The 13,492-nt window shown below is 43.8% G+C and overlaps 5 protein-coding genes across 5 annotated transcripts; 2 read left to right on the top strand and 3 right to left on the bottom strand.

Moving 5' to 3' along the window:
• Positions 1-79: 79 nt before the first annotated feature.
• Positions 80-2,833, bottom strand: V865_002374 (uncharacterized protein; the record flags this gene model as incomplete). The annotated part of the gene is made up of 11 exons (XM_066226175.1): positions 80-133; positions 211-362; positions 430-1,089; positions 1,216-1,524; positions 1,595-1,775; positions 1,831-1,935; positions 1,995-2,072; positions 2,131-2,270; positions 2,341-2,452; positions 2,520-2,600; positions 2,657-2,833. The coding sequence occupies 11 exons, from the start codon at positions 2,831-2,833 to the stop codon at positions 80-82; spliced, it is 2,049 nt and encodes a 682-aa protein (XP_066082272.1).
• A 477-nt stretch (positions 2,834-3,310) lies between these two features.
• On the top strand, positions 3,311-4,412 carry V865_002373 (uncharacterized protein; the record flags this gene model as incomplete). The annotated part of the gene is made up of 5 exons (XM_066226174.1): positions 3,311-3,354; positions 3,415-3,448; positions 3,542-3,659; positions 3,728-3,840; positions 3,951-4,412. 5 exons carry the CDS (start codon positions 3,311-3,313, stop codon positions 4,410-4,412), a joined length of 771 nt encoding a protein of 256 aa, XP_066082271.1.
• A 425-nt stretch (positions 4,413-4,837) lies between these two features.
• On the bottom strand, positions 4,838-7,468 carry V865_002372 (uncharacterized protein; the record flags this gene model as incomplete). The annotated part of the gene is made up of 4 exons (XM_066226173.1): positions 4,838-6,377; positions 6,452-6,569; positions 6,705-6,909; positions 7,034-7,468. The coding sequence occupies 4 exons, from the start codon at positions 7,466-7,468 to the stop codon at positions 4,838-4,840; spliced, it is 2,298 nt and encodes a 765-aa protein (XP_066082270.1).
• Positions 7,469-8,384: 916 nt separating this feature from the next.
• V865_002371 (uncharacterized protein) lies at positions 8,385-10,349 on the bottom strand (the record flags this gene model as incomplete). The annotated part of the gene is made up of 9 exons (XM_066226172.1): positions 8,385-8,633; positions 8,692-8,798; positions 8,865-8,966; positions 9,037-9,213; positions 9,291-9,317; positions 9,378-9,769; positions 9,837-9,995; positions 10,054-10,112; positions 10,173-10,349. 9 exons carry the CDS (start codon positions 10,347-10,349, stop codon positions 8,385-8,387), a joined length of 1,449 nt encoding a protein of 482 aa, XP_066082269.1.
• A 344-nt stretch (positions 10,350-10,693) lies between these two features.
• V865_002370 (uncharacterized protein) lies at positions 10,694-11,668 on the top strand (the record flags this gene model as incomplete). Its single annotated transcript, XM_066226171.1, has 4 exons — positions 10,694-10,936; positions 11,060-11,331; positions 11,404-11,460; positions 11,518-11,668. The coding sequence occupies 4 exons, from the start codon at positions 10,694-10,696 to the stop codon at positions 11,666-11,668; spliced, it is 723 nt and encodes a 240-aa protein (XP_066082268.1).
• Between the last annotated feature and the right edge of the window lie 1,824 nt (positions 11,669-13,492).

Genomic DNA, 13,492 nt, shown 5'->3' with positions numbered 1-13,492 from the left:
CGTGCGCTGTTCATGCTTTGTTGTATACATATGCAATCATGTAGCCGTGCGCTAGGCGTACATGCATGTCTATCCAAAGTTAGGTGCTTGGTTTGAGTAGTACAGGAGGTTTATCACCTAAACTTTCTATGAGCTGTGCCAGTAATGTCCCATGGTGATCAAGTCAGCAACGTATTCGGAGAAGAAACGTTTGAATCCACTTTAACTCACGTTATTACCATTGATTATACCCGTCGTAGCAATTAGAAACTTCCTTCCTTTATATTGCTTTGACATCCATCTCAAAGCTGATACCTCAGTGTACGTACATCCCCCCAAGAAAAATACAACCGTTGTGGTTATCCTGTTATCGTCGGGAATCACTGAGCAATCCGAATTCAATTTTACATCAGCACGTCTCTCTCTGTGTCTCACTTGTAATATACTCACCCAACCCATTATCTCGCTTCTCGCCATGTTGTCTCACATCAACGTTATCACCAGATATAACACTCAAAACATCTTCGAAACCCTTCCATCCATTTAACGGATGAGCTTTCGGTCTTTCCTTCCCAGCTCCAAGACTATTCGAATCTTCTCCGTTTGTTGTTGACGAAGTCGATGAGAGAATTTGATTCTTCATGGTCAAACATTGAATCAATCGTAGCGAGATGGGTGCGTATCCCGAATAAACATAAGATATATCATTAGGGTTCAAATCATTTATATCGTCCACTATCAATCTCAAATTCTTCCTTAGAAAATTCACACTCTGATTTTGAATCGTTGAAACTGAAGATCCAGATTTGACCAATAAACCCAGATTTTCAAGACTGATCAATAATGGTAGATGCTCGTATCCGTATACTTGCAAGAAATCCCTCTTGAAGGATTCAAGTAATTTGGGCTTTATTCCGCCATTGGTCAATGACATCAGGACGATCGTACGTATGATCGTTTGCCAATCCAGTTCCTGATTCATCAAATCTTCGATAGTATTCAGTTGGGAGTTTGCATCGTATCCCGCTACGAGGTTCTGTTGCGCTTCGAGGGTACGGTTGAACGTTTCAAGTTTGGTGATTGGCATGAGAAGTTCGGTGAGACCGGTATCTACAATCACACAAGATATCGATCAGCTTGACTTGTACTAGCTCTGGATTGATAGAAGACAGGAAATGAGTGTATTGGTTTTTGGCTATGATCATTTTGACTGTATACTAAAAAAAAGTCACTCACGTATCCTCAAACTCTGCTGTTCACTCTGCAATCCCCCTAACTTCCCTACAAACTCTTTCATCTGACTGACACTTTTGAGATTCTTGACTCCACCATAATCACCTTCCAGTCTTCTAGCAACTTTGGACAATTTCGATCCTACCACTGCGAAATTCTGATCTCTTAATTCCGAATATAGCTTATCTTTCTGTGATGATAGGTGATGTTTACGTTTCTTCGTTATAGGGGTGGAAGGTAATGCCGAGGTGGAAGGTGAAGGTGTGGGTGCAGTATTGGGATCAATAAGTGTCGAGTCGACCTCAATATGAGCTATCAAGTAAAGTGTATCAGCTGATAATCCGGTGACAGGTTAAGGTTGAGCTGAATGTGGTTCACTTACCATTTTTTATACCGACAAATTCATCTAACATCCCCTCATATGTCAACTGCGTCAACATCGGTGTTATCCAATCTATCGATCTATCCAGAATGATCAGGCCATCCACTTGTGATGAGGATTCGATATCTCCATATTGCGCTGGATCCGTATGATGATGACGCTGTAATAGATCGGCCAGTTTCTGTGTTGATCATTTGATCAGTCAAAGCTTGAGTGATGAGTAGAGGTAGTCTCACCTTCGCTCCTTCTCCTTTACCGAGTATACTAGGGAACAAACCAAAAGCTCTTTGGAAAGTCATGAGAGCTAGGGAAGAATAGTATATAGGGGTATCGTCTCCGTTCTAGATCGTAATCGGTTGAGCTATGTCTCTAAGTCATTACATCAAATTGCGCAGCTTACCAAGTATATATCCCGAGCAACATCATCCATCTCCAAAGACAGCAAATCGTCTTCCACCGGTATAAGCTCAAGCTTGAACTGTATATATCCCCACTATCAGCTGAGGTACAGCGACCATGCAGAAATGTTAGCTCACCTCAGATATAGTCACATCACCAGCTACACCCTGATCTTCTAATACCCTTCTACACAATTCGGTAGCTCGAGGAACAAGTAAGATGGTATACATCAATGGTCCAGCGGGAGAAGGATTACTTTGTTGAGCTTTGATCTGATCTATATTGCAACACCACTTGTTTGTCAGCTTCCTTCCCATGTTGTGCACGTCACCATGGCACAAGCTTACCAGCTATTATATGCATATATTCGATCTTCGGTCGACATAACCAGACCACATTTCTCGTGTTGACATTTAAAGGACCAGGTTCAAGCCAGAACATCTTATCTACCGCTTGATGCTATTCCGAAGTATCCATCAGCTACAACATCTCTCTATTGGCGAACAGAAGCAGGATCTCAGCTCACCTTCAATAGGGCGACTTCTGTGACCAACCCCAACGGCCCAGCCAAAGCAGGTTCAAGAATTAGTGTTTTGGCTCCTTGAATCTGTAGCACAATTGTCAGTTTTTGTCCGCCCGATCCACGGGGGACAGTAAGCTCACATCATTAAGACTCTCTACCAGAGCTGACTTTGCTAGCTCCTTCAGTATACCGACATCTAGCCCTTTCTCGGTAGGTGGTCGAGGTACGGTCGACTCGCTATCGCCCGAGGTGGAAGGAGCAGGTGGAGGCTGATGGAGTCTTGATGGACCGACATGGGAGGAGACGGAAGCGGACATGGTGAGGAGCAAGAAGGAGTCTATGGCCTTGTCGCCAGACTAAAGTGCTGGCTCGAGGAATACTAGTATGATATGGCTGATGGCAAGAACAGCAGAGCGGTGTTGATGTTGATGGCAGTTGTGTCATCGTTATCTGCGGGGCGCCCGGTGCGATCCAAGTGGTTTCCCACGCTGTCACCACGTGCATGGTCGTTTGCAGGTTTAACCGGACACAGATGAAGCAAAGAGACAGCTTTAGCTTTGTTGTTCTAGTCCTTAACGTTGAACCTACTTTCGCTATTTTTCTTGAACATCTGAAGACACCTATAAGGTTCACTTCCATCACACTTAGAGGCTGGACTTTAGGGTGGAATTGGCAATCGTCGAAAGAACGGAAGAAACCTGCCTTCTGCGAGTCCAAGCAAACCGAACATCATAAGTGGAAACAAAAGCAATCCTCACGTCTACTTCACCTCCCTTCCACACAGGCGAGATACAATGGAAGATCTATCAACTGGATCTGAGAGTGACTACTCTAACTCGTGAGATATCACATTGATGTAAGTCACGAAGTTCTAGCTGATGGTGCTTGATGTTCATAGCTGGATATCATGGTTCTTATCGACAAAAGGAAATGTGAGTATTTTCCATCTTCCTTCTTTGCACATGCCTGCCATCTCCCCTGCATCGTTACAATATGACTCGTGCTAATCTTCCATTCATTTATAGGAATACTTTGCGGAAGTAGATGAAGATTATATACTAGACAGGTTCAACTTGACTGGATTGAATGGAGAGGTAGTACAGGAATACTCGAGGGCTTTGAACCTGATTACAGATAATTTGGGTATGTCATCTATCTCTATTCAGATTTATAAATGACAAGCTGGACTTAAGTTGATGGTGGCATTATAGACGAAGAATCGCTAGATGACGATGTACGAGAGGCAGTAGAGACTTCAGCTAGATTCTTGTACGGGTTGATTCATGCTAGATATATCGTTACTTCGCGCGGGTTGTCCAAGATGGTAAGTCCTGGCTGTCTTTCCAACTTCTCATCGGCTTCATCGCTCTCTCGCCCCGTCCATATCCATCGTGATCATATTCGAAATATGGACTTACACTTCATTTGGTTTAGCTTGAAAAATACCGTAAAGCAGATTTCGGACGATGTCCCCGAGTGTACTGCTATCAACAACCTCTTTTACCCGTCGGTCTCTCCGATATACCTTATCAAAAAGCTGTCAAACTCTATTGTCCTCGTTGTGAAGATATCTATTCACCCAAATCCAATCGTCATGGATCAATCGACGGAGCATACTTCGGAACCACTTTCCCTCATATGTTATTTATGGTTTACCCACAGATGATACCTGGTAAAGGTCAACCTGTCGGTTCCTCATCAGTCGCAGACGTCAATAGGAGTTTGGCAAATCAACAGAAAGATAATACCGCTGGACCAAGTTCGTTAGGTAGTGGGGCGATATCGACTTCCGGAGTAGCTATTAAAGCGGAAAGGTACGAACCTAGGATATTTGGATTCAAGGTCAATGAAGATGCCAAGTTGTATAGGTGGAGAACGGCGAAGAGAGATGCGTGAGTCTAGTCGTTCATTTCTCTACATGCAAACGGATATGTTCCTTCCCTTCCTTCTAAATGTTCCATTTTTGTGGCATCTCACTTGTTTCAGTCATTCTACAATCTACTCGAGCAAACAAAATGCTGATCAGATATCCCTTTCATAATCACACTATAGCCAAATCACACGACTCGAGAATCTGGAAAGAGAACAAGGTCAAACGAATCTATAACTAATTCTCCATTCACTCTCACATATCCCGTTATTCAATATATATATACCAACTGATGTATCTTTCGATCTGTTCCTCTTCTCAAATCCATCTGGATCCAAGTTTCTCTCTCCCTCTCTTTTTTATCAGAACAAAAATGTTTTATGGGATAATGCATGAATGACAATATGACTCGTACAGGACATGATCTACCAACGGAATACATAGAGAAAATTCACGACATCAAGAGCTCTATTAACTCTATGCTCCTTTCTACATTCTCCTTCACGCCTACTCCACCCATATTCACATCCATATCTGAATTCTGACCTTGAACCTCCGTCGAATTCTGATTTAATACCAATTCTTCCAAATTCCTCATTACATCCTTCATCTGTACCTTCTCATCTCTACCTCGATCCACACTGTGATCTTCCACCAACCCCATCTCCTCAAGTGTGTCCTCCATCAACTCTTTCCTACCCTTCCTCCAACCAGGTACACTACTGACAGGTGCAGGCCAACTTTGATTCGAGCTGGAATTTATCCTTTGTCCGATTGATAGGCTCCTATTTCCTAATCCAGGATGATGATTAGGTGGAGTCAGGTGTGTTTGGTTTTGGGTTTCCTGCCTCGTTGTGACTTGATCCGATGGTTGTTTGGGTATACCTATGGGTTGAGGGAGAGGAGTCGTACTTGAAGGTCTTGATATTGTTATCCCACCAGCGCCAGTCCCAGTACTAGTACTCAAAGCATCATGAGTGTGATTATTGATATGCAACGAAGTACTAGAACCGTTTTCTTCAGAGAAATCATGACAATTCAATATCTTTTCAGTCTTTACACCCAATTGTTCAACTTCACTCTTGCTGACTTCCTTTTTCAATATATCCCTGTTGGATGAACCATCTCCATTCGCATTCGCACTTCCATTTTCATTTTCTCCTAGTAGATTTATCGCACTAAAATCGCTCAACTTTACTCCAATCGAACTTGACGTACTTCCATGTAAGATTCCTACTCCCGGTGCGAGGTGCCATAATGGTATCCTATCAATTGGAGGTGGAACTGTACCGGGCGATGAACCATGGCCTGAGGTAGGTGAGAATTGCGATCTCAAAACCTCATTCGATTCCTTGCTTTCTAGAGTAATGGTATCATCTGCTGTAGGTGGAGAAGATGAAATGACAGTTAATGAAGCTATAGGATCATCTTTATATTTCCTTCCACTCCCACCGTGGGGGGAAGCAGTAGCAACTTGAGAAGTTCTTCTAGCATAATATCGATCGACAATATCATTCGGAGATTCCGTACCGCTTATTCTCCTCGTAATTAATATAGGTGAATTTACATCTTCCCCTTCCCCTTGCTTATTTCCGTCGATAGTGGTGCTCTTACCTTGGAAGTGAATTTCCCGCCTACGTTGAGCTTTCTTCGTGCCCTTACCAGGTGAGGATATAGGAGGTAACGAAATCTTATGTTGACCATTAGGCGAGATCGGTGAGAATGGATTCACACCAAAACCCGGTATTCCCACAGATCTATGGGTCGAAGTGGAAGCGGAATTGGATTTTATTGGTGTATGTACAGGTGAAAGACTAGATGATGGAGTCTGATACAATTCATTTGGCCAGGCGTACATTGACATAGGTATTGAATGACCAAGGGCGATATGTAAAGGTTGGGATTCGCGTAAACGGGTTTCGATTGGTGAGAATATGTATGAAGGTGGTGAGGAAGTTAGAGCCCATGCTGAGAGAGAAGAGAGGTGGTTTCTGCATTATCACACGATTTAGCTAGTATTTAGATTGGGGTCATATGGTGAACATGGGATATACGACCGACTCACTCGATCACTTTTGAGTAGACATAAGAAATGACTATGACTCTTGGAGGAGGTTGACACATCTTAGCTATGTGACTGAAAACTGCTTGAGCAGGTAATGGATCAAACACTCCGTTCTCCACTGTGGCACAAGCAGAATCTATCAGCAATCGATACCAAGATGACTAGAATTGGAAGGTTAGATAAAGACTACCATCTGTCTGATGATGCTGCATTGTATGTTGAGTGGGCCATATGACATGATCATCACACTTACTGTAATCAATCTTAACTACCGGATCATGAAGTACCGAGAAAGGTTGAGGGACGGGATTCCTAACTCTTCCAGTCGAGTCCTTGTAATTTAACGGTAATTGATAATCACCCGTCGAATAGGGTGATCTGAAAGTGGTTGATTGACCTTGAAAGCGGTATTTGAGATGTAAGATGTGAACGTTGGAATGGGGTTGGGAAGTCAACCACTGTACAGAGAAGTCGTGTGGGTGTGTATCAGCACTGTATACCTATCTGTTTCACGTTCTGTCCAGAGAAAAAAAGAAAACAACACAATGCTATTGCACCGTGACGAAGGAACTACCCACTCACTCTAGCATATTCCAGTAACCTAATCGTATCTTTGAAATCATCCGCCTTCAATCCTTCACTACCCTCATTGGGCGATCGCATATAACTACTGAAGTTGCTAAAGAGATACAATGCATCTCGAGTTGGTAAATCAGGTGAGAGCGGTCGGGATGTAGGGGAAGTTTTAGATGGCGATAATAACACTGAGCGGGGTGAGGGTGAAGGTGAACCAGAGAGGGATGGGGAAAGTCGCCCGCTATCATCGTAATGGAAAGCCGAGGAATCACTTGTGTGTTCCCGTGTTGGTATGGGCGATGTGACATTGGGTAAATCGTCAAATATCGTTTGATTGGCTGGAGCAGAAGTGATTTGCTGGTCGCTCGTCATAGGTGTTGGTGGGACTGGCTGGGTGTTCAGTCGAGGAAGGGATGTCGATTCCATATTTGTAGGTGTCATCCTGCGAGGATGATTGCTCTGGCTCTGGTAGGATCCTGTCGTCTCCAGTCTCGATCCTGACCTTGAAAGATAAGGTCTATCTTTAGATTTGTTCTGCCCTATCTTGAATGTGAATGCCGATATTTTCGTGATTCCAACTGTAATATATCAAGCCAACCGCGTATCGTTCGAATATAGTCTAGAAGTACTCGAGTTCGGAACAGTAATAAGAACTGGACAAAATTGATCGATTGATCGCGTCAATCTACTGTACTCAGCTTATCTCAATCTTGACAGAATCACGATATCTATTCAGCAGACTCACCTCGCTTAGCTTAAACCGAACAACTGAGATGTCAGTATCGCGCGGGGCGTGAAAGGAGGAAAAAACGAACAAAAAGACAACTGAGAGAAAGGATCTCGTGCAGAGCGAAAAGGGCAGTGAGTGTATGTCGATTTACCGGTACTACTGTATAAGTTTATTGGGCAGATACAATAAGTGTGGATCGATAAGAGATGTCGAACCAAATCAGTCCGATAGCCTTGGATGCCCTCAGTACGGTGAAGGAGAAGGTTTCATATAACGCAGTGAGCGACCAGATCATACCGGTCAACACGCCGATCGGACACACTCCTTTATCCTCCCTCTTCCTTTCATCGTCATCGCAACCTACCTCACGGATCATGGATCAATGGGAGCGATAAATCACGCCACATGACATCGTCCTGCGTTAGTAATTTAGTCATTATGGAGTCTGTGCCGGAAAGGATGCTATTCGTCTTGGCTTTTTGAACCTTAAGGATCTCGAGTGACAAAGGAAGCAATGTTTAGTGCGACCCGTGTGCTTACGATATAGCATAACCTCTCCATCTAAGCATGCATATTCAGACTGTACAACTTCGTTGATCTTTATCTACGTCTTCAGCCTTCAAATCGTTACTTCTTTTCGTAGACACCTTTGACCTCGACTCGTTTCATGATACTCTTCTTGTGAGTAACGGCATCGTAGACGAGATGAGATAAAGAAACACCTTGACCGGAGTTCTTCCATCCGTGCCAAGGTAATGAGGGGTCCAACGCATCGCATTTATTCAAGTAGACTGTACCGCACTCCAATTCGGTTGATAAGTGGTGAGCTGCTGCTAATGATTGAGGATCAGTCGGATTGGTCCAGATTGATGCGGTCTGTGATTTCAGGCATCAACATGTGTATCATGGTGGACATAGTTTGAAGGGTACTCACAAGTCCATAGATGGAGTCGTTCATCAGCTGTAATGCCTCATCGTCACTTTCAACCTTCATGATCCCAACAACAGGCCCGAAAGTTTCCTCATTCATGAGTTCCATACCTGATCACAGATTAGCTACCGTTTTCTAGTGAAACGTGCAGAATCTATAGCTGCATTTATACTCACTGTGGTTGACATTGATGAGAACGGTAGGTCCGACCAGCGATGTGCCTTCTTTAGCTTCAGGGAAATGACTTTCATCTAATACAATTTGAGCTCCAGCTTCAACTGATCAAGGATAGATCGTGTAAGCTAAAATTCGAGCGCTATTTGCAAAGAAAACTAGAATAGAGCTCACCAGCATCTTTGACCTGCTTCCTGATTCTTGCAGCACTAGCTACACTGACTACCGGACCAATATTGGTCTTGTTATCTGAGGGATCACCGAGCTTGTATGTTTTGGCTACTTCCACGAAAGCTTTGACGAACTCATCATAGATTGCTGAGTGCACGTAGACTCGTTCGATAGCGCAGCCTGCATCACCGTTCCATCTTTCAGCTTGATAGGCTCCCCAAAATTGTGAGATGAACTAGCTGTTGAACAATACTCACATGATTGACCGGAGTTGAACATCACACCTAAATGAAATAACATGGTTAGCTGTATTTCCGTACACACTGATTTGTGATGAAGCTCACCATCAACTACCTGTTCTGCCGTCCATTTTATATCCGCATCCTCCCTGACATACGCAGGATCATTTCCACCAAGCTCCAAACAAATACCCTTGAAACCTTTACCTTGACTTGCAGCTTGTTGCACAGCTCTTCCACCAGGTACACTACCGGTAAAAGAGATGAAATCGATTCGTTGATCTTGACATAATTGAGATAACGTTCTTTCCTGAGTGAGGTGGACCACTTGAAGTAAATTGTTAGGTAATCCCGCAGATTGCCATGTCGAGACCCATCGCTCGGCTGGTGAAGGAGTTTGAGGTGCGGGTTTGATGATTACTGCATTTCCTGATAAGAGTGCGGCTACGACTGCATTGACGAGACATAGATGAGGGTAGTTCCATGGGGATAAGACACTATTAATCATGATGAGCTATGGAGTCATCAAAAGTAGTCGATTGACGAGATGCTCGCACGACTCACGCTACGACACCGAGAGGTTGTTTCAAGATCCACTTCTCAACGCCTTCAACCTCAGGCTTAGTTTGAGGGATTGGAGCGAGAGCTTCAGTGGCAATTTCGATCATATGTCTAGCCCGCCAGATGGTACCGTTGATTTCTCCTTTGCATTGGGAGATAGGTCTATAGCGGATATTCGATCAGCGATGAGTCATCCGTCGAACCAGCTCACATAACTCACCTTCCCATCTGCACTGAGAGATCTTCACAAGCGACATCACTGATATTCTCGAATTCAGTCTGTTCAACAGGCATGTCAGCATAAGCTGTGGATGGATGTACAAATCTATCGTAGCTTACCAGCCATTTCCTCGCGATGGCCACTCTTTCCTCCAGAGGTACCTTCTTCCAACTTTTGTGGGCTTTGACACTCTCTGCTATAACGTTGTCCAATTCTGACTCGGACAAGAGAGGTCTCGTATAGACTGGTTCCTGGGTGTAGGGTGAGATTGTAGTTTGGATGTTGATGTCTACCATTTTCAGCTCTTGTATTGTGTTTCTCTTCTTGTTGTTGTAATCTTATAGTTGAGGAAGGAAAGATCATTTGAGATGTGATTCACATTTTATACTCTACTCGTATGGTCGTGATGACGCTCTGCTATCTATCCGAGCTCGAAACCAGTTTAACCGATAAGATATGATTACGTATTACTACACGTGGCTCTGGCATGGCAGTTTTGGTTCCGTTGCAACAACTTAAATTTCTCTGAAAATCCCACTTTTTGCTGAAACGGTCAGTACGTACGAAACTAACCATATCTGCACGCTATAGACATCCTTGTGTATCGTATCTCCAACTCAATTCAAGAGACAGCAGCAATATGGCACCCGAATCAACACCCAAGAAGGAGAAGAAAGACAAGAAAAGAAAGTCGGACGCAGCCGATCTCTCAGCTTCGATCAAACCTCAAGCTGTCCCACCTGCCGAGGGTACCGCAAGTGCCGAAGCTGTAGCTATGGAGGTGGACGGTGAGAAGGCGTTGAAGAAGCAAAAGAAGGAGAAGAAGGAGAAGAGGAAGAGTTTGGCTGCTGGGGAAGGAGAAGGAGAAGAGGAGGATAAGAAGGTGGGTTTTTGCATTCGTATCGTCCATTATCTTTAAATCGGTATCCTCCTAATCTGTTTACCAATAACTGCTACGAGTTTGAACTTTTGATAGAGTCTAACATAGTTGCATTCTCCATTATAGGCTGAGTTCTCAGTACCATTAGACGCCATCTCCCCAATCGCCTCCCCATTAGCACCCAAGAAACTTTCCAAAAAGCTATTCAAAGTGACCAAGAAAGCCTCAAAGGCCAGACAATTGAAGAGGGGTGTCAAGGAAGTTGTCAAAGCTATAAGAAAAGGTGAAAAAGGTTTATTGTTATTGGCATCGAATATCACACCTGTGGATGTTATCTCGCATTTACCTTTATTGGCTGAGGAAGCTCAGGGGGTGGAATACGTTTGGGTATTGAGCAAGTGAGTGGATCAGTATATAATCCATTGTATAGACATAGCCATAGATTGGGACTGACGAAACTGAACTTGCAGAGAAGAACTCGGTCAAGCTGCTGGAACCAAACGAGCAACTTCATGTGTACTTATCAGGTGAGTCACCTTGTCTTCCCGGTTTGTTAACTTCTCAATGCTGATGCTCCAATTCAGCTCGGCGCCCGCTAAGAAAACCACACCTAAGGACGGATCAGCACCTAAAGCAGGGCCTTCAGCAGAAGATCTCGCTGATCTCAAATCAAGCCTGGAGGAGGTTACCGAGGAAGTGAAGAAACTTGAAAGTTCTGCTGGTATTAAGTACTAAATGTAGCTTGTCGTAAGAGGAGTCGTAGAATAGCTCAGGAAATCCGTCTTGGTGGTGATGGTAGTGGTATGTCTGCTTATAGACAAAACATATTCTCCTCGGTGTGAGATCATTCATATTTTTTGGCGTGTATGTATCTTTTTGGCTTTTCTTTCCAACCATCTGGAAATGGCGTATAAATTGAGGATATATCATTAGGAGACATGATGCTAGATTCAACAGATCAGCACATATTTCTTGAACAACACTACTGACCCTCGAAATGTGGTCTGACTCGCCAGAAGGAGACTGCAGTACAACCGTCTGCAACGAGCTGGTTTGTCCATCACCCTCTGGTCATAGATAGGTTCTTGCATCCATTGCTTGATGGACTTACCCTCAGACCTCAAATTAAGCATTTAAAGTTTGAAGCTTTCACACGCCGAGCGATCTGAGCAAGTTGTCAGAACACCTTTTCATATTCTAGACTTTATAACACTAACCGAGGTTGTTGTTGATGTTGTGTTGTCATCAACCATCGTATCTCGTTGAACTTTTTATGAATTGACAATAACCACTCACTTATATTACTATAACCTCAAGTCTCTTCGGAGACAGTCATCCCAGTCCTCGGAGACTATGTGGGACGGCTTTCCATCTTGACGATACCCAATAACTAAATTAAAGATTGTATAAACTCCTTGAATAGATAATCATCGTTCTTCTCGCAGGAGGAGAAGACGAACTACTGCGCCGCTCCAGAAGAATACCATACCTCGTAGGATCATATTTCCAATATCCACCCATCAACTACCTCTCCTTCACCCATCCCGTCTGCGAAAGATCATTCGACATTGTCAACAGGCCTCATTTGTATATTGTTCCCGATGATTGCTGGAGAAGGGATGTAGGAAACTGGAAGAAAGAGAGAGGACTGGATGATCATAAGAAGGTTGGGATGGACACACGTTCGAATAAACAAGAACTGCAAAATCCAGGATAGGAGAGGTTGATAGTGAGTATCACCGAAAAGCTTTGCAGAGAAGAATTAATGAAGGGCCATTTGCACTATACAACCACTGCGAATATGTCATTGACTTCTACCCGTGAGGACGATGTCACTGTTCTTCTGCCCCTTCTTCTTTCACGGCGAATATATTATATGGATATCGTTACTCTCACTGACAGAGATGACTGGCATATCCCGCTCCACTGAGCCCACAGACATACCGACTGACTCTGTGGAAGAGAGGTGGTCAGGGGTGGTTCATCCCTGGGTCGAGGTGAGAAGAGGGAGCCTGGTGGCGAAAAAGGAAAGAATGAATTGTCGCGGAGGACATGAGTAAGCTACGACCGATGATCAACAGCTCGAAGTCGGTATTGTCATTCAATTTATATATCGTAAAATCTATGTATAGGGTCTCATGACCTATGTTTGTACAATAATGGATAACAACCATTGTATCGATACATGATAGCCTACTACAGTATGGGTGGCAACATTAACATGAGGCGGTGGGTGGTCTGTGCGGAATTTCGACAATATCCTTCCTCAACCAACTAGATACATCGTCAAATGGTATAAAGACGGGTTTGACTGAAGTTGAAGACGATAGTTATGGTAGGGAAGTAGTCAAACCCGTCAGCTTCGGTGGACCCTGTTCCTATGCTACCTCTGTTGATGTCATCTGGTGGATTCTTGGAGGAGAAGACGGAATGTGAGCTGAGGAAGTGGAGGAGGATGATTGGTAACGATGCGTTTGATTTTATGCTGCGTAGGATGGCTGTCATCCTGGCCAAGGCCAGGGCAGACTCCTATCAGTACTAAGTAGATAGATATACCTT

Source organism: Kwoniella europaea, chromosome 1 (genome assembly GCF_036810445.1).
Source record: "Kwoniella europaea PYCC6329 chromosome 1, complete sequence".
In the NCBI taxonomy this organism is placed as follows: domain Eukaryota; kingdom Fungi; phylum Basidiomycota; class Tremellomycetes; order Tremellales; family Cryptococcaceae; genus Kwoniella; species Kwoniella europaea.
This window is presented reverse-complemented; position numbering and strand designations above follow the sequence as displayed.